Here is a 20,121-nt window from a genome sequence, read left to right on the forward strand (position 1 = left end):
GGTGCATGTGTTTGCTTGTAAGTGCATGTGTGCCTGTGTGTTTGCATGTTTTTAATTGTGCGTATGTGTGCGTGTGTATGTATGTGTGTATATCTGTGTGTGTGAATGAGTGTGTGTGTGCCATGCATTTGTCTGTACAAGTATGTGTGATTTTATGTGAGAGTGCATGTGTACCTACATGCCCATGTGTTTGCGTGTGTGTGCACTGTGACCCATGTATTTGTGCATGTGTGTGTGCGGTATGTGTGAAGATAATCCGTGGGTGCTTGAGTGTTGTTTAGCAGGAGAGGCTTCTTTTTCATGGGTCTGAGTACTGTGTCCATGTGGGTGTCTGATTTGTGCCCTCCCTCTCCTGTGCAGGCTGCCTGGATCCTGAGTGTGTTGTGTGGAGTGGTCTGTTCTTGGAGTCCCAGTGGAAAAAGAGGGTGTGTCCCCATATCCAGGAGCCTCCATGTGAACACAGAGCCTCCATGGGGAGCTCCTGCAAAGCCCTGTAGACAGGGACCCCAGGGGACAAGTCAGACACTCTCTCTACCACACAGCTTCCCTAGGTGCATCTATCTGCTCCCTCCCCCACTCCAGCACAGAGTAGCTGCTGGCTGGAGGAGGGACCCAGAGAGGAGATACTGTTGGCAAAGGACCTGTCCCTGTAGCAGCCTGCCTATGGCTGGCTTCCCCCTTGTGGCGTGCACAGACCCCCCGCACTCTCCCTCAGTGGTGATAGTGCAGGTCTCAGGCCCCACCTGACCCCACAGCCAGGCAGAGCCCAGGCTCACATGGGCCTCAGAAAGAATCATGCCAGTCTTGCAGGACCCCAGGACGGAGCTGTGTGCTTTATTTTCTGGGTGGATCGCCTGGGGGGTATTTACAGGTGAGGTTCCAGGTGCGCTTAGGGGCCCCAGCAAGCAGTGGGGGAGGCACTCGCTGGGCATGCTGGCCAGCGCTCATTTACCAGGAGACAGGGAGACGGATTTCTGGATGTAGTGGTTGTGCAGAGCCTCGTGCAGCACCACGCAGGTAAAAATATCTCCTTGCTGCCATCTGTCCTTGGGCACTGTGAGCTTGCTGTACACGAAGAAGGTCCCATCAGCCTCAAGCTGGGGTTCAGTGTTCGCATAGCTCTTCTCAGGCTCTGGCTGCTCGTTCCTCTGCCACGTAACATCAATGTCAGACGGGTAGAATCCCTTCACCAGGCACGTGAGGCTGACCTTGTCCTTGGTCAGCTCATCTCGGTGTGGGGGCAGGGCATACACCTGTGGCTCCCGGGGCTGCCCTGTGGGGACAAAGGTGGAGAGAGTTATTCCCAGTGCAGAGGAAGGGGTTGTCTACCCCTTCTTGCCCTCTTGCTGCTTCACCTTTGGCCTTGGAGATGACCTTCTCAACAGGTGATGGGAGGGCCCCATTGTTGACCTTGCACTTGTACTCTTTGCCCTTGAGCCAGTCCTGGTGTGTGATAGGGAGTGAGCTGACCACGCGGTAGGTGCTGTTGTACAGCTCCTCTTGCAGGCTGGTTGTGGCTGTGTCCACCTCTTTGCCATCCACGAACCAGTTGAACTGGACCTCAAGGTGGTCCTGGTCCACGTCTACCACCACGCATGTCACCTCAGGGGTTCGGGTGATCACGAGGGTGTCCTTGGGCTTGGGGGGAAAGATGAAGATGGAAGGTCCTCCCAGGAGTTCAGGAGCTGGTGGGAAGAGCTGAAAGTCAGTGACAGGGCCATGGGGGCTAGGGTGTGGATTGGGCTTGTCCTCCCATTGGGGCTGGCTCCTCTTGGTGAGGGTGGGGCTCACTTTACCTGGGCACTTGCATTCTGGGCATTCAGTTTTCTTGGGGACATTGACGCGTCTCACTGTAGAGAGAGCAGACAGACAGGGAGTGTTACCTTCGTGGAAAGGAGAGTGGGCATCCCAGCTGGGAGAGGGAACATTTTGCCCTCAGACTGGGATGAGGTCAAGTTAGACTCTTCCATGCAGCAGTTTGTGGCTCTGAGACCCACCATCTGATTCTGAGCCCAGAGACTGGATTATGGGTATCCAGCCTGTGTGTCCCCTGTGCCTGGCGGGTGACCCCAGAAGACACCCTCCTTGAATTTGTGGGACCCCAGGGCGGGGCAGGTAGAGCCCTTTAGTGGGAGGAGACAGGCAGGACCACCACTTGCCCTGCATCTCTTGGTGTGTAAGGGGCCTCAGGCTGACCCTGAACCTGTCTGCTGGGGCACAGGCTGTGGGTCCCCCAGTACAACCGTGCTCGTGGCTCACCGATCTTCTTGTCCACCTTGGTGTTGCTGGCTGGGTGGGCGACGTTGCAGATATAGGTCTGGCTGGTCCAGCCGCTAGCGGGCACGGTCACCATGCTACTGAGAGAGTACAGGCCGGACGACTGCAGGACGGCAGGGAAGGTGTGTGCACCAGACAGGGCTCCAGAGTTCCAGGACACCGTCACTGGCTCTGGGAAGTAGTTGGTGACCAGACAGGCCAGGGCCACCTTGGATTCGGGTGTGGTCCCACAGCCGGGGGCCAGGGGGAAGACTGATGGGGCCGTGGTGGAGGCTGCAAGAGAGGGAATCCCGCATGACCATGTGCCCAGGCTGAGCCTGGCTGCCTGTCTGCCAGGCCCATCCACTGTGCTCACAGGCATCCGGGGTACACACGTGAGGAACACAACTGGGCACACACCTGGGTCACACAGCTGGCCAGACCTACCCACTCCCACCTCAGCACCCCCTCCCTGGCGGCCCCTAGGAAATTGCCAGGCCTGGGACATCTCTGACCTCATGTGCTTCCAGGACCAGCAGCTTTGGCTGTGGGCTCGCCGACTACACCAGGACCATGGGCTTGGCTTAGTCAGCCTGGCCAGCTTCTCAAGACCACCTAGAGTCAGCTCAGCCCTGGGGCGTCCCAGCCCCTTCCTCCTGCTTTTCTTATCCATTAGCCTTAACGTTGGTGGCACCAGGTTCCCTACCTCCTCTGCCTGACCCCCGACTGTGGGCCCCAGCTCCAGCCAGGTTCTCTATGGTCTTTCAGCCAGTGACCATCTCTGGCTCCTCTTGTCCTAGCCCATTCCTGTACTTGGGAGTGGCAGCCTTTGCCTCACTGTGCCAGAATTCCTGTCCAGGGTGCTCCACTCAGAGCCTCTTGTCTCTCTTCTCTCGGCCTTCTGTGTCTCCAGGTCTCCTGGGGTCCACCCCTCCCTCCAGGAAGGATCTCTCTCTGTAGCGAAGGCTGCCTAGGCCTTGTCTCATGTCAACGACTGCTGGCCTTTCTCTGACCTGCTGACCTCCACTGGCCCAGCCCAAGCCCCCAGCCTAGGCTCCTTCTAATCTGCTCCTCTGGTCCCGCACTCCTGTGGCCCCCTTTGACTCCACCAATCCAGCACCCCCACTCCCCGCACTGTGGCCTACCTGTTCTTCCAGGCCACTGTCCAGGTTCTTGCTCACCCAGACACTTCCTCCTCCTAGCATGGTCCTGCCTGAGCTAGCCCCAAGGTACTACCTCCTGCTCCCTCCACAGCCCAAACTCAGCCTGCTGCTACCTTTGCCCTTCTGGCATCCAGGTCTGTCAGTTCAGCCTGAGCCCCACCCACCCTCAGGGCCTGCTTCCTAGCCCAGCAGCCCCTGAAACCAGGGCACCTCAGCCCACTTTAGCCCAGGTGGGAGCTGTGCACCTGCCCTTGAATCCTCTTCTTCCCTGCTTGTGCCAATACTGTGAGCCCCAGGCAGGTCAAGTGCACCTTCTGTCCCTGAGTCCTCAGGCTTCAGGAGCTGAAGCCCACCCTTCCCAGGTCTCTGTCCTCTCACTATGGCCCCCTCTGGCAGCCCCCTCTCCCTTGTCCATTTATACCACAGGTTCCAGCACCCCTGCTCAGGACCCTCTGCTGAGTCAGCCACCTTGTGTTCCCGCCCCATAACGCCACCACCCCTGAAACAGAGCTGAGCCCTTTGGAAGAGTCTCTGGCTTCTCCCTCAGCCCTGGGGCCTCCACTGCCCAGGGTCCTCACCCTGTACCAACCTTGAAGCTCCTGCCAGTCCAGTCTCCTGTCTCTCTGCCCATCTGCTCCCCATCAGTCAGCTCAGGCCCGGCCCCTTCCAGCTTTCCCAGCCCAAAGCACCTCGCCCTCCTCAGGGCCCTCAGCACTGACCAACCAGAGCCCCTGCCCTAGCTCATGCAGGACTCCCCTGAGCTTTCTTCGCTGCTGCCCTGAGGCCCCCTACACAGGCCCTGAGCTCAGGCCCCAGTTCCGTGTCCTCAGGCCTTCTGCCCTTCTGCCGGCCCCAGCACATTTAGCCCAGACCTGCCAGGCGGCCCTCCTCTATTCACTCACTTGCCAGCACTGGGCTTGTTCCCTGGGCCACCAGGAGACCCACCCTAGGCCCGGCTATTCAGCTGCCAAGGCCCTCAGTCTCACCTGTCAGAGCAACCAACTACCACCCACAACTCTGGGCCCCAGCTCTCTGACATCAACTCCCTGTACCCAGCTCCCAAATCACAGCTCCTAGCTCTCAGTTTCTAGCCCCCAGCTCCCAGAACCCACTGGCCAGCTACCAGCCCCCAGCTCCTGGCTCCCAACTACCAGCTCTCAGCATTCAGCCCCCAGGTCCTAGCACCCAGCCCTCAGCTCCCATTCCCCAGTTCCTAGCATCCATCTCCCAGCCCACACCCAGCTCTTAGCGGCCAGCTCTTAGCACTCAGCTACCAACCCCCAGCTTCTAGCCTCCAATCCTAGCCTAGCCCAGAGCTCCTAGTTCTCAGCTCCCAGTCCCTGCCCCGATTCCCTAGTTCTCAGCCACCAGCTTCTAGCCCATAGCCATCAGTTCCTAGCATACAGCACCCAGCCCTTAGCTCCTAGCTCCCAGCCTTCAACTCCCAGCTCTTAGCAACCAGCCTCCAGACCCCTATCCCCAGTCCCTACTTCTCAGTTACCTGCCCCTAGCCCCTAACTCACAGCTCCCAGCCCCTACCCCCACCCCCTGCTCTCATCTTCTAGCTCCTAGCCTCCAGCTCCCAGCCCTCAGCTCTCAGGTGCCAACTCCCAGGTCCCATCCTCCAGCTCCTAGCACCCAGCTCCCAGCCCTAGCACCTACCTCTCAGCTTCAAGCATTCACTCACCAGACTCAGCTCCCAGTCTTTGGCTTCCAGCTCCTAGCAATCAATTCCTAGCCCTCAGGTCCCCACCCTCAGCTCCCAGCTCCTAGCCTCCAGTTCCCAGTCCCCAGCTCCCACCTCTCAACCCTAGCCCCCAGCTCCCAGCCCTAGCTCTTAGCATCCAGCTCCCAGGACCCATCCGCTAGCTCTTAGCAACCGGTTCCTAGCACTCAGCACCTAGTGCCGAGACTCCAGCCCCCAGCTCTCAATTCCCAGCTCCCAGTGCATAGCTCTTGGCACCAGGCCCCCAGGATGCAGTCGTCAGCTCTCGGCTCCCATCTCCCATTCCTAGCACCCAGCTCCCAGTCCTAGCATGTACCTGTCACCTCCCAGCTTTCACCCACCAGCCTCCAGCTCTAGGCCTGCAGCCCCCAGCCCCCAACTCCTAGTACACAGCTTTCGGCTTTCAGCTCCCAGCCGCCAGCTCCTAACAACCAGCTCCTTGCACCCAGCTTTCAGCTCCCAGCCCCCAGCTCCTAGGCCCTAGCCCTCAGCTCTCAGCTCCCAGCTCCTAACACCTAGCTCCTAGCACTCAGTCCCCAGCTCCTAGCACCCAGTTCCTAACCCCCAGCTCCCAGCCCCTAGCTCTTAGCCCCAGCTCCTAGCTACCAGCTCCTAGCCCAGCTCCTAGCAACAAGCCCCAGCTTCTAGCCCCTGGCTCCTAGCCTGCAGCTCCCCCAGCCCCCAGCTTCTAGCAACAAGCTCCTAGCACCGAGCTCCCAGCTTCTAGTCCCTAGGCCTCAGCTCTCAGCTCCCAGCTCCTAATACCTAGCTCCTAGCACTCAGCCCCCAGCTCCTAGCACCCAGTTCCTAAACCCCAGCTCCCAGTCCCTAGCTCCTAGCCCCAGCTCCTAGCTACCAGCTCCTAGCCCAGCTCCTAGCAACAAGCCCCAGCTTCTAGCCCCTGGCTCCCAGCCCCCAGCTCCCCCAGCCCCCAGCTTCTAGCAACAAGCTCCTAGCACCGAGCTCCCAGCTCCTAGTACCCAGTCCCCAGGCCCCTGAGCTCCTAGCCCCTAGCTCCTAGCAGCCAGCTCCTAGCCCAGCTCCTAGGAATAAGACCCCAGCACCTAGCCTCTAGCTCCTAGCACTCATCTCTCAACCCCAAGCTCCTAGCACCCAGTTCCTAGCCCCCAGCTCCTAGTAGCCAGCTTCTAGCCCTCAACTCCTAGCAACCATCCACCAGCTTCTAGCCCCAAGCTCCTAGCAATCAGCTCCTAGCTCCCAGCTCTCAGCTACCAGCTACCACTCCCAGCCCTGAGCTCCTAGCACCGAGCCCTCAGCTTCTAGCACACAGCTCCTAGTCTCCAGCTCCCAGCCCCCATCTCCTAACCCCGAGCTCCTGGCAACCAACTTCAAGCCCCCAGCTACTAGCTCTTAGCAGCCATCTCCTAGCACCTAGGTCACGGCCTCCAGCTCCTAGCCCCCAGTTCCTAGCCCCTAGCTCCTAGCACCCAGATCCTAGCCTCCGGCTCCTAGCTCCCAGCTCCCAGCTCCTATTCCCCAGCTCCTAGCCCCCAGCTCCAAGCCCCTAGCTTCTAGCCCCCATCTCCAAGCCCCTAGCTCCTAGCCCCTAGATCTTCACTTCCAGCTCATAGCTCCTAGCTCCCAGCTCCTAGTCCCCAGCTCCTGGAAACCAGCTCCAAGCCCCCAGCTACTAGTCCCCAGCTCCTAGCACCCAGGTCATGGCCTCTAGCTCCTAGGCCCTAGCTCCCAGCCCTGAGCTTCTAGCCCTCAGCTCCCAGCCCCCAGCTCTTAGCCCCCACCTTCCAGCCCCAGCTCCTAGCAGCCAGCTCCTAGCAGCCAGCTCCCAGTCCCTAACTCCTAGCTCTCTGCTCCCAACCCCAGCTCCTAGCACGCAGCTCCCTGTCCCTAGCTCCTAACCCCCAGCTTCTAGGCTCCAGCTCCCAGCCCCCAGCTCCTAGCATCAAGCTCCCAGCCTCAGACCTACCATTCAGCTCCCAGCATGACTTACCAGCCCCCAGCTCTCAGCCCCAGCCCCCAGCTCCTAGCACCCAACTCCCAGCCCTAGTTCTGACCTCTCAGCTCCCAGCATTCATCCACCAACCACCAGCTCTCAGACCCAGGCTCTCAGTCCCTAGCCCCAGCTCCAAGCTGCCAGCTCTCAGCACCCAGTTCCCAGTCCCCAGCTCTCAGCACCCAGTTCCCAGTCCCCAGCTCCCAGCTCCTAGCACCCTGCCCCATCCCCTAGCTCACAGCTCTCAGCCCCCAGCTCCTAGCTCTAAGTTCCTAACCCCTATTCCCCAGATCCCAGCTCCTAGCATCCAGTTCCTAGCCCCAGCTCACAACACATAGTACCCAGCCCCAGGTCCCTAGCACCTGGCCCCCAGCTCCCAGCTTCTAGCTCCCAGCCCCCAGCCCCCCAGCTTCTACTATCCAGCTCCCAGCTCCTAACACACAGCTCCTATTGCTTAGCTACAAGTCCCTAGGATCCAGTCTCTTTGTCTAGCCCCTAGCACCTAGCACTCAGCTCCCAGCTCTCACCTCCCAGTCCCCAGCCCTCAGCTCTCAGCTCCCAGCTCCTAACACCTAGCTCCTAGCACTCAGCTCTAAGCCCCTAGCTTCCATCTGCCAACTCTAAGTACCTAACACCCAGCTTGTACCTCCCAGCCCCGAGCTCTTGATCTCCAGCCCCTATCCCTAGTTGCCAGCTTCTAGCACCCAGCACTAGCTTTCAGCCCCTAGCTCTCAGCTCCCAGCTCCTAATACCCAGCATTCAGCTCCAACCTCCAACCATCCAGTCCCCCAGAACCTAGTTCCTTGCCCCCAGTCCTCAGCTTGCAGCTCCCAGCCCCTAGCCCCAAGCCCCCAATTCCCCACTTCTAACACCCAGCCCCCAGCCCCTATCTCGCAGGATGCAGCTCTCAGTTCCCAGCCCCTAGCTCTCTACTACTATCCCCCCAATCCCAAGCCCCTAGCACCTAGCTCCCAGCTCCTAACACCCAGTTACCAGCTTGTTCACCAGATCTGAGCCCCTAGATCCTCGCCCCTAACAACCAGCCTCTAGCCCTATCTCACAACCAATACCTCCCAGCTCTCAGCTTGTAGTCCCCAGTTCCTCACACCCCCTACCCCAGATGCATTTCCCTAGTTTCCTCCCAGATGAGTTCCTGGCCCCTGTCAGGCCTCACCCCAACCTCCCCAAGCCCAGCTTAGGCCCCTGATCTCCCCACTAGCAGGACCAGTGCTGACCCCCAACCACGACCCAAAACATGGTTCTGCCCTGTGCCCCCAGCCCAATACAGACACTGTGAAGCTCCCAGACCTCCACGCACCTATCCTGGCACTGTCTCCAGTGGCTCAGGGCCCCCTGCATCCTGCCTCTGCCTGCCTTTGGCATCCAGCTCTGTTGGTGAGGCTGTGCCCCTCCCACTGCTCCTTGGTCTCTGCAGTGGGCAGCTCCCAACCCCATGTGGCCAGCCACTCGCTCCAAGTGGCCAGTTGTTCTCTGAGCCTCAAGGCCCGTTCCCTACTCTGCTCATTTCAGACTTCTTGTGGCTGTTTCCCTGTGTAGGTCTGGCAGTTCCCACTAATGCCCCTCCACCATCTCCCCTGGCTCTGGCCCCCTCTCCTCTGCAGACCAGCTGCTCCCTGCCCAACCGACTCACCGAGCTAGTGTCCTGCGCTGGTCCTGGCCCTGGGGGCTACTGACCCCTCCCAGCCCCGGCCCCTGACTTGTGAACTCCTCCACAGGCCACAACAACTAAGAAGGGGATTGAAACCTGGCTGGCACAGCTTGCTTCCTGAAGTTCCCTTTTCGTCTGGGTGATTTCTGCCTCAGAAGCCATGGGGGGAGTCCAGACGCTCTAAGGCCTCTCACGTGGGCGTGTGGGGGAGGGGTGGTGCCCTGGGACCCAGAGGAGCCTATGGGGGAGGGTGGGTAGAAGCACCAGGCACCCTGCCCCCACATGATCCACAAACCAGTCTTGGCCAGGCAGGGACCATGCCCCTCTCAGACCGCCCACCTCAAGTGCCCAGAGCTTAAACCTGCCTGCAGGCTGAGTTTCCAGGGCCTCTTTTTCTCATCTGAACCCCATGGGCATTTCCCTCTGCCCTGACCTGGGTGCAGTGTGGGCAGATCAATGCCCCCGGATGATTCTGGTCCTTGGTGCTGCTCAGACCCTCAGCCCAGCCCGAAGCCCCATCCTCTTCCACACTCTTCTGAGCTACCAGCACAACTGGCCTCAGGAGGAAAACCTTGTCATTTTGATCCCTGCCTCTGGCTTCTGCAGGTGGCTTCCCTCCTGCCTCTTTGGCACCATCCTTGGCCCATCTTTCTGACCAATGAATGGGCTCAGTGCCCTGGCCAGAGGGGACATTGGCCTCAGGATTCAGCCCAGGGGACATTTGTAGACACTAGAGAAACACTCTGAGCCCATATCATCTCTGGTCAGCTCATGCATGTTGATAACTTTTGCAAAGCCCCTCAGCATGCTTCTTTCTTCTTAGTTTGGACCTGTGAGTGTGCACCCCATAGAGTCCATGCCCATCTCTAGGCCCAGCTTTCTGGAAGATCAGCCAGCAAATCTTCCATGTGGTGTGGAGCCCACCGTCTTCCGGTCCCAACCTGTCTTGGCTCCCTGGGCTCTCCCAGGACTGCTCCTGAATTATAGCGGTGTGGGCTGGTCTCCAGGAAACTTGGCAACTCTGGAGGTAATTACAGGATTCACAAGCACCAGGTGGCTACCGTCCTTGGACCAAGGAGGGGAAAAGCTGCTTTGGCTAGTGGTCATTTGGGCATTTATGGTACTGGGCTTTATCAGAATCTGCAGAAATGTCACCGTTCCAGTTCTCAAGGTCATGTTCTTTCCACACAAATTCTTTCACATGAGACACCTGGTGAGGCTGTGAATTAATTCATTTGGTGTTGAGACTTGGCAAGCTGTTGTAGCAAACTTTGGGTCTGACTTTCAGATATGTTCCCCCCTACAATCACATTCATCCTGTGGTTATGAGATAAAATGAATGTTTTTAGGGCAGTGATGGGGCCCCTTGCCCTCTGACCTTGTCTCTAGCTGAGAGCTTGGAGTTCTGAGATCATCCTTCTCATTGTGTGGGCTCCAATGCAGTGATGAAAGGCCAGCCACTCCACAGTCCTTGCAGTCCTCATTCCTAAACTAACATTGTCTTGCAACAGTATCTGTCTCCCCAAAGGCTCGCTGTTCATCGCTACTTCATTTCAGGCAAATGTGGATGATCATTTATGTGCCAGATTTGCCACAGTCTGCCGGGACTGCCCCGTCTCCTTTCCTCTGATGATCATTTCCTCCAAAATCAATGAGAATTAATTAATCAGATAAGCAATCTCAGTTCCAATCTCCTGGGTTGTGCCTCCTGGAATTGCTTTGTTACCCATTACTTTGTAAGTCAGAATTGAATCAAGAAAACAGAAGACTATCCAGGCATTTCAAACAGGCAGGGACGCGACATGGTGAACCAAACGTGCACAACCTCCTTAGATGAGCTGGAGGAGTAAAGATCGAGAAAAACTGCTTCCGTCCAGAAACGCCGAGGCTCAGGATTCCCAAGGAAGCATGTGGTTAACTGCCTGCCACACCGAAGTGGGTGATTCCCAGGAGGCTGCTCAGAACTACCACAGTGGTAAACACGATGAGCACTGGGGTGGGGTCCACTCACTCAAAATCTCAAAGAGAGAGCCCATCTCCACTTTTCTTTCTGGTATGGGTCAGGTCACACACTGTGGGATTGAGTGCTGGCATGATTGTGTGCACACGTCCCATAACAACAAGAAGGTGAAAGCGAGTCCCATCACCAACACTCATTTGGTGATTCTGTGGTAGAATTCTCACCGTCCATGTGGGAGACCCAGGTTCTATTCCCAGCTGGTGCACTTCATGTGCAGCCATCATCCATCTGTCAGTGGAGACGTTCATGTTGCTATAATGCTGAACAGGTTTCAGCAAACCTTCCAGACTAAGACAGACTAGGAAGAAAGGCCTGGAGATCTACATCTGAAAAGCAGCCAGTGAAAGCCTTATGGATCCCAATGGTCTGATCTGCAACCAGTCATGGGGATGGACTGGGCAGCATTTTTTACCATTGTGCATGGTGTTGACATGAGCTGCTATGACAACAAAACCCTGCTGGCAACCTTGTCACTGGAAAGTTAATGACTTTAGTTGCCTCACTGTTTGGAGGCCCTGGTGAAATGTATGGGTCTCTAGGAACCTTCTAATTCTGGGAAATGCTGGCAGGTTGTATAGGGTTTCCTGGGCCAGCCCCTCTATTCTGGATGCTTTTCCAGAGATTGCAACCAATGTCTGTTTGTCCACACTGTGCCCCAAGGGGTTTTAGGCCCTCGTAAGGCTCACTTTTGCATCCTGCTTGAGTCCAAGTCCAAAAATAGAGTTAGGCTGTTTGTGACCATGATCATGAGCTGCGATCACAAAACCTTGTGTCTTCTAAGACATAAGCACTAAGCCAGTGTTTCCTAAAAGGAATGTCCATAAGAATCACTGGGCAGCATCCTAAATCTCCAACACTCTCTCAATCTCACTGGCCTGCCTTTGAATGACTCTCATCAGACCATCAGGCAGGTGGATGGGTGGGGGTGGAGGAGAGAGGACAGTAGGGTAACCCCTTCCTGGGAGCCACTGTCCTAATCAGCCATAGAAACTGGAACATGTTCTAATGATGCAGAGAGTTTAGAAGATTTTGACGAAGAATCAAAACATATTTCAAAAGACCCCTTGTCTTTAATTGAGATACTTTTTTTGAACCACTCAATTTTGAGCCCAAACCCAATTTCCTACCCTAACCCTTAGGACATACGTTTCCAGCTTTTGTACCCTTACTTTTCTTTTGGCGACTCATGCAAAGTGGTTGGCATTGTTTTGACAAAGTCCCTGTGCTGTGCTATCTTTACTCTCACAACACCCCTAGCCAGTTCCTGGTCATGGTGAGTGTAAACATTTGCCTTTCAGGCTGAGTGGACGCACATCCTCCCAGCTTAGCTAGAGGGTAGCTGTGGATATATATGTACCTTCTGTCTCCACTGGCCTCAGTGATAGGGCCTTGGTCTAGTTATTTTCCAGGACAACCCATGCCCCTCAAAGTCATGCCCAGGGGTGGACAGTAATGTCGGGTTCTGGCATCTAGGTAGACTTAGAAGGAGCATGGAAAATTGGTCCTGTCTAATTCCATGTCCCCGTCAGTGACAAAACTTTCTTGAAGTGCCAAAGGAGATCATTTAAAGGATGCTCTCCCAGTATACAGCATTGGAGGTTCAGCTCTAGAGTTCTCACCTTGCATGTTGGAGACCTGGATTCGATTCCCAGGCAATGCAGGTCATGTGCAGCCACCACCCATCTGTCAGCGGAGGCTTGCATGTTACTATGGTACTGAAGAGATTTCAGCAGAACTTCTGGACTCACATGGACTTGGAATAAAGGCCTGGAGAAGGATTTCTGAAAACCAGCCAATGAAAGCCCTATGGATCACATCTGTGATCTGAAACCTATCATGGATGGTGCAGGACCGGGCAGTGCTTTGTTCTGTTGCACATGGAGTCAGTATGAGTTGAGGGCTGACTCGATGGAAACTTACCACAGCCTCTCCCAGTGTCCCTCTCCAATAGCTGGAATAGACTATGTACCAGCAGGAGGAGGCCTAGTGTGGTCTGCTCAGGGTAGTCTACATTCCCTAGCCTGCCTGGAGGAAGATCAAGGCATCTCTGATGACAGCCCCTCCATTTGTTCTATGCTGTCAGCTCTGGCAATCTCTGTCCCCAGCATCTCTCTCCAGGTGTAACCCTCAGGCCACTCCAGCTGCCACATACTCTGTTCACCAGGTGTGGTGCCAGAAATGCCTGGCTTGGCCAACATCCACAGGTTGGCCCTGGAGCTGGCTCTCTAAATAGCTTCACTCTTTGGCTGCTGAAAGGGGTGTCAGCTCAAAGGCAAGTTGGCAGGAGGTCAGAGGTAGGGGCGACACCAAGGCGGAGGATTTACCTGGGCTCTCTCCTTCAGCGGATGCGCTCTGTTTTGCCAAGGTGGCCTCCAGGCTTCAGCAACTGCCTCTCCCTCCCTCCTCCTTCAGGCTCACTCTGTTTGTACCAGCTCTGGAGTCTGCAGTGGTCCTGCAGGAATTTCTGCCCACCCAGGTATCAGCAGGTAGTACTCCAGGAACTCGATATTCTGGGATCTCAGTTTGACCTAGCAAGGAGGCATTGCCCTGCAAGGACTCCTGGAAGGCATGTGGGGAGTGGCTACAAAGTTTTGCAGGGTCTGATTCCCCAGTATAGGCCATCACTTAAAGCCTCGGTTGGGGGATGGATGGGGTTTGGTTCTGATGGGAGTTTGCATGGCCCAAAGCTGTGAGCCAGGGTCTTTATAACATGAAAGTTGTACCTCTTCCCTACCCAAACAGACTGCTATGACCAGGGGGCCATGGACGCTCACACAGGCGGCCCTTCCAGTCGAATTTTGTGGGGTGCAATGGGAGGCAGAGCCAGGGTTGATATTGTGATCTGCAGGTGGCTCCTCCCATGAGGGGGACAGGCTCCCTGCCACTGCTGCCCCCCACACCTCTGATGGCTCTTTGTCACCCAAGACAGAGCCCAATAGAGCTGAAATCAGCAAGGAAATATGAGGAGGCTGCTCTGTGAGAGGCTGGAGGGCCCGCTGGCCAGAAGAGGCCTTGCCCTGGAGCAGGAATGTTGCTGGGATCCAGGGCAGGACGAATGGGACTTTCGGCACGTGTTGGGGATTATAGAGATAAGTCTACAGGACTGTGGGACTGGGAGGGTAGAAGGATGAAAATGGAACGTTTCCATTCCTGGACAACTATATGTGGTAAGTGATTGACAGAGTTGAAGACTGTCCAAATAAGCCTGCCTTGTCTTGCACCCTGGGGGTAGTGGTGACTTTGTTCCAAAGTGCTGCTATAACACAAATTCCACAAGCGGATGGCTTTAAGGAACAGAAAGTTATCATCTCACAGTTCAGGAATCTGGAAGTCCAAACTCAGGATGTGTCCCTATCCTTTGTGTTCCTGGGCCTATGACTGCATCTGCCCCTGTTGTCAGATAGTCTCTGTGTTCCCTTGTGTGTCTCTGTGTCTAATCTCAGAAGTGATTAGTTTTAGGACCCATCCTACACTGGTATGACCTCAGCTGATTGATCAATGATATTACATTAGATTGCATTATGAAAGGTGGTTACATTATATTAGATTAGTTGTGTAGGGGCTAGGATTCCAACACATATATATTTTTTCCGTTGTACTATATTGATTTTTTTTTTAAATGTGATTTAGGTGAAAGTTTACAGAGCAAATTAGCTTCTCATGAAACAGTTAATACACAAATTGTTTTGCGACGTGGGTTGCCAACCCTGTGATATGTCAACACTCTACCCTTCTCCACCCCATTCTTCCAGTTTTCCTGTCCCTTCCTGCCTTCCTGTCTTTGCTTTTGGGCTAGTGTGCCCATTTAGTCTTCTATACATGAGCGAACTATGAAGCATGTCCTCACATGTGTTATTGTTGGCCCTATACATGACTGAACTATGAAGCATGTCCTGCACATGTGTTATGGTTGGCCCTATACACCTATCTAATCTTTGGTGAAGGGTGATCCTCAGAAGTGACTTCAGTATTGAGGTAAAAGCATGACTGGGGCCACATTCTCGGGGTGTCTCCAGTCTCTGACAGGCCAGCAAGGCTGGTCTTTTTCTTGTGTGTGTGTGAATTTGAATTTTGTTCTGCATTTTTCTTTGGCTCTGTTTTTGGTCCCTCTATTGTGATCCCTGCCAGAGCTGTCAGTGATGGTAATCTGGCACCATCTAGTTATTCTGGGCTCAGGCTGGTGGAGGCTGTGGTTCATGTGGTCCATTAGTCCTTTGGGTAATCTTTCCATTGCGTTTTTGGTCTTCTTCATTCTCTTTTGTTCCAGCCAGGATGGAACCAGTAGATGTATCTGAGATGGCCTCCCATAAGCTTTTAAGACACCAGTTGCCATTCAACATAGTCAAATGTAGAACAATTTTTTTATACATTGGTATGCTAGTTAATCTAGTTGTCCCCTGAGACCTTGGTCCCCAGCCCTCAGCCCAGTAGCTCTGTCTCTCAAGGCATTTGGATGTGTCTGTGAAGCGTCTCTGACTGTGTCCTGATCAAGATGTGCTGACTTCCCCAGTATTGTATTCTGTCTTACCCCTCACCAAAGCTACCATTTACCTACTATCTATTTAGGGTTTTTCCCTCCCTTCCCTCCCCTCCCTCATAACAGTTAAAAGTTACTTCTTTCTGTGTGGTAATATTTTCCTGTGTTTTTTATAATAGCGGTCTCATACATATTTGTCCTTTTGTGACTGACTTATTTCACTCAGCATAAAGCCCTCCAGATTTACCCATGTTGTCAGGTGTTTCCCAGATTCATCATTGTTCTTTATTGTTGGGTAGTATTGCATTGTGTGTATGTACCATAGTTTGTTGGTCCATTCATCTGTCGATGGGCACTTAGGTTGTTTTCATCTTTTTGCTGTTGTGAATAATACTGCAGTGAACATGGGTATGCATATGTCTGTTCATGTGATGGCTCTTTTTTCTCCAGCATATGTGCCTAGGAGTGGTATTGCTGGATAGTATGGCATGTCTATTTCTAGCTTTCTACGGAAAAGCTGTATTGTTTTCCAAAATGATTGTACGATTTTACATTCCCATTAGCAGCACATTCCCACTAGCGCCAAGCTCCCTACAACTTCACCAACATTTGCCATTTTTTGTCTTTTTGATTCATGCCAATAATGTTGGGGTGAGATGGTATCTCATTGTAGTTTTGATTTACATTTCTCTAATGGCTAGTGATCGTGAGCATTTCCTCATGTGTGTGTTAGTCTCCTGGATGTCTTCTTTGGTGAAGTGTCTGTTTATACCCTTTGCCCATTTTTAACTAGATTATTATTTTTTTTGTGTGTGGAGGTGTTGGATTTTCCTATAGATTTAGAGATTAGACCTCTGTAGGATTTGTCATAGCCAAAATGCTTTTCCCAGTCTGTAGGCTCTCTTTTTACTCTTTTGTTGAAGTGTTTAATTTTTAGAAGATCCCAGTTATCTGGCTCATCTTCTCGTGTTTCTGTACTGTTAGTTATGGTTTGTATCCTATTTACACCATGTATTAGGGCCTCCCTATAGGACAGAGTAGAACTGCCCCCATAGGGTTTCCAAGGAGCTGCTGGTAGATTCAAACATCCGACCTTTTGGTTAGTAGCTGAGCACCTAACCATGTTGCCACTAGGGCTCCAGGGTCTCTAGTGTTGACCCTATCTTTCCTTCTATGATCTTTATATTTTTTGGTTTTATATTTAGGTCTTTGATCCATTTTGAATTAGTTTTCGTGTGGTCTGAGGGATGGGTCCTGTTTAATTTTTTGCAGATGTCCATCCAGTTTCATTCACAGCATCATTTGTTGAAAAGATTGTCTTTTCCTCGTTTAATGATCTTGGGCTTTTTTCAAAGATCAGGTGGCAGTAGGTAGATGGATATACATCTGGGTCCTCGATTCTGTTCCATGGGTCATTGTGTCTGTCATTGTACCAGTACCAGGCTATTTTGACTACCATAACTATATAGCAGGTTCTTAGGTCAGGTAGTTCGAGGACTCCTACTTTGCAGTTCTTCCATAATGTTTTACTTATCTTAGCCTTTTCCTTTCCATATTAAGTTAATGATTAGTTTTTCCATCTGGTTAAAGAATGCTGTTGGTATTAGAATCAGGATTGCATTGTATTTGTAGACTGCTTTGGGTAGAACTTATATTTTCACAAAGTTGAGTCTGCCTATCCATGAGCATGGTATGATTTTCCATTTATGTTGGTCTAGTTTGGTTTCTTGCAGTAATGTTTTGTAGTTTTCTTTGTATAGGTCTTTTACGTCCCTGCTTAGATTTATTCCTGAGGATTTTATTTTTTAAGGGGCGAATGGTATTGTTTTCCTGATTTCCTTGTCATAGTTCTCTTTATTAGGGTATAGGAATACAACTGATTTTTACGTTTTTATCTTGTATCCTGCTACTCTGATGAATTTTCTATTAGTTCCAGTAATTTTCTTGTGGAGTCTTTTGGGTTCTCTATGTATAGTATCATATCATCGGTGAATAGGGATAGTTTTACTTCTTCATCACCAATTTGGATGACCTTTACTTCTATTTTTGCCTTATTGCTCTAGCCATGACTTCCAGCAGAATGTTAACTAGGAGTGGTGATAAAGGGTAACCTTGTCTTGTTCTCATTCTCAAGGGGAATGTTTTCAGCCTCTCTACATTGAGAATGACATTGGCTGTTGGTTTTGTATAGATGCCCTTTATTATGTTGAGGAATTTCCCTTCTATTCCTATTTTATTGAAAGGTTTTACCAGGAATGGGTGTTGGTCTTTCTCGAATGTGTTTTCTGCATTGATTGACATGATTATGATCACATGATTCTTTTCTTTTATTTATGTGGTGGTTTACTTTGATTGATTTTCTAATGTTGAATCATCCTTGCATACCCGGTATGAATCTGTCTTGGTCATGGTGTATTATTTTTTTGATATGGGCTGAATTCTAATGGCTAGAATTTTGCTGAGAATTTTTGCATCTATACTCATGAGAGATACTAGTCCGTAATTTTCATTTTTTTGTGGCGTTTTTGCCTGGTTTTGGTATCAGGGTGACGCTGGCTTTATAGAATTTTTTGAAAATATCCCTTCCTTTTCTGTGTTCTGAAATAGCTAGAGTAGTGCTGGTGCAAACTCTTTGAATGTTTAGCAGAATTGTGCCAGAGGGGCACAGTGAAGCCATCTGGGCCAGGACTTTTTGTTTTTGTTCTTGGGAATTTTTATCATTATTATCTTTTTGATCTCTTTTTATAGAGATTTTCTACTTCAGTTTGTGTTAGTTTAGGTAAGTAGTATATTTCTAGAAATTTGTACATTTCCTTTAGGTTTTCAAATTTGTTAGAGTACAGTATTTCTTAGTACTCTGTTATGATCCTTTTTATTTCAGTTGGATCTGTTGTAATGTCCCCCATTTCATTTCTTATTTAGGTTACTTACTTCCTCTCCTGTTTTCGTTTAGTGAGTTTGGCCAGTGGTTTGTCAATTTTGTTGATCCTTTCAAAGAACCAACTTTTGGTTTTGTGATTCTTTCTATTGTTTTTCTGTTTTATTTCTGCTCTGGTCTTTTTTATTTCCTTTCTTTTGGTGTCTGTGGGCTTCTTTTTCTGTTATGTCTATATGTTTGAGTTGTATAGCTAATGTTTTGTTTTTGTCCCTTTCTTCTTTTGTGATGTGTGCATCTATTGCTATAAATTGACCTCTGAGCATTAAGCACTGCCTTTGCTGTGTCCCAAAGTTTTTTGATTCTAGAAATTTTTAGATTCCATCTTTGATTCTTCTATTACACAGTGGTTTTTAAGAAAGGTGTTCTTCAATTTCCATGTATTTGATTTTTTCCTTGCCCTTCCTGTTATTAATTTCTACTTCTATGGCATTGTGATCAGAGAATATGCTTTGTATTATCTCATTGTTTTGGATTTGCTGAGGGTTTCTTTATGCCCCAAGATGTGGTCTATTTTGGGGAATGTTCCATGTGCATTGGAAAATAATGTATACTTTGGTGTTGTTGGTGGTCTAACACATATTTTGGGGGGGCACAATTCAGCCTGTAACCGGGATGTCTCCTTATGCTATTGCCATTGAAACAAGAAAAGTCTTAAGCAATTGGAGCCAGATGACATGGTAGTCCTCATAGCTCTCTTTGGGGAAGGTGTGCAGCTGGGAGGAGGCTTTTGTGGATTTAAGCAGTGAAAGGAGGAGGTCATGAGCAAAGAATTCTGGTTGAATTCTGATCCTGGGTGCTCACAGACTTCTTGTAGTGAAGATTACTGCCCCTGGTGAATTCTGCCTGGGGACCAAGTGGGAAACCCACTGTGATTAAGGGCTATGCACGTGTTATAAGAATTGATTCATCTTGGCTGTCATTAGGGTAATGAGATTGAGTTAAATGTCATTAGATGTTGGTACTGTTATTAGAAAAAGTAAATTAAATGTTGGTACTGTTTTTAGAAAAATGGCTAATTCATGCAAAGCCTTTCACTAAAACATAATGGCAGTAGTGAAAATAGTAAATGGATATTAAAGTTAGAGTAAATCAGTAACCTTCGGTGAATGTGAGACAAGCAACAGCAGCAGCAGTAGCAGCAGCAGCAGTGTGCAGAGCTAGGGAAACAACACGGGGATGTGAAATATGGGACGAATGTCTGTAAAGCACACGAATCAGCCAGGCCACCCTTTCGCCTTCCTTCCCTGGATGTGTTAAACTTTGCCAATAGAGGTGTGAGTTCCTTCTACATCGTGCCTCTTTCAAACAAAGAGCAGTAACCTTAGATAACAGTAATTCGTTCTTATGGAAAGTTGCCTATTTTTATCTCTAAAGGTGGAGAACTACTCACACTGCAAGGTCTTCATGAAAACTTCTGCTCCTTGTGGCAATATCACATGCTCACCATGGTCTTGAGGAGACACTGCTGCCATCAGCTCCCTGGTGAGGGAACTGTAGTGGAGTAGGAGTACCCACCACAAACCTATGGCTCAATGGGACTGCTCTGAGCAACCCAGCAAGTTTCTTAGCAGGTCTGTGTCACTTGTATTTCTAAAAATCAGGATGTTGTTCCTTCTACAATATGTTATTATTTTATGCACCATCTAGAAAGAAAAATGCTGTCAAGTGAGCAGACCCAATGTTTATTACTTAATATTTTTATGCTATACTTATTGAAACACTTTTCTTGGACTTAATTAGGCATTGGTGCTGGGTTTTCAGTGGGCTTTGCAATTATCTAAAAGCAAAATAAAACAAAACAAACAAACAAACAAAAAAAAAAAAAAACAGCTGCCGTGAAGTTGATTCTGACGCATGGTGATCCCATGTGTGTCAGAGTAGAAAGAGTAGAACTGTGCTC

General features: G+C 51.2%; 1 long non-coding RNA gene and 1 gene segment (V, D, J or C); one reads left to right on the top strand and one right to left on the bottom strand.

Moving 5' to 3' along the window:
- Positions 1 to 804: 804 nt before the first annotated feature.
- The window catches only part of LOC126064688 (immunoglobulin heavy constant gamma 1-like), a 111,907-nt gene continuing 92,590 nt past the window's right edge, over positions 805 to 20,121 (bottom strand). Inside the window, 4 exon segments of the C gene segment in view lie at positions 805 to 1,273; positions 1,356 to 1,685; positions 1,797 to 1,850; positions 2,260 to 2,550. Coding sequence covers positions 945 to 1,273; positions 1,356 to 1,685; positions 1,797 to 1,850; positions 2,260 to 2,550 — 1,004 coding nt within the window.
- LOC126064712 (uncharacterized) overlaps positions 18,483 to 20,121 on the top strand; it is a 54,517-nt gene continuing 52,878 nt past the window's right edge. For all 4 annotated transcript variants that reach the window (XR_007514605.1, XR_007514604.1, XR_007514603.1 and 1 more), the window contains exon 1: positions 18,483 to 19,792. This is a non-coding gene — a long non-coding RNA (uncharacterized LOC126064712). The remainder of the gene's footprint in view (positions 19,793 to 20,121) is intronic.

The sequence above is a fragment of the Elephas maximus genome, chromosome 21 (genome assembly GCF_024166365.1).
Source record: "Elephas maximus indicus isolate mEleMax1 chromosome 21, mEleMax1 primary haplotype, whole genome shotgun sequence".
Lineage (NCBI taxonomy): Eukaryota > Metazoa > Chordata > Mammalia > Proboscidea > Elephantidae > Elephas > Elephas maximus.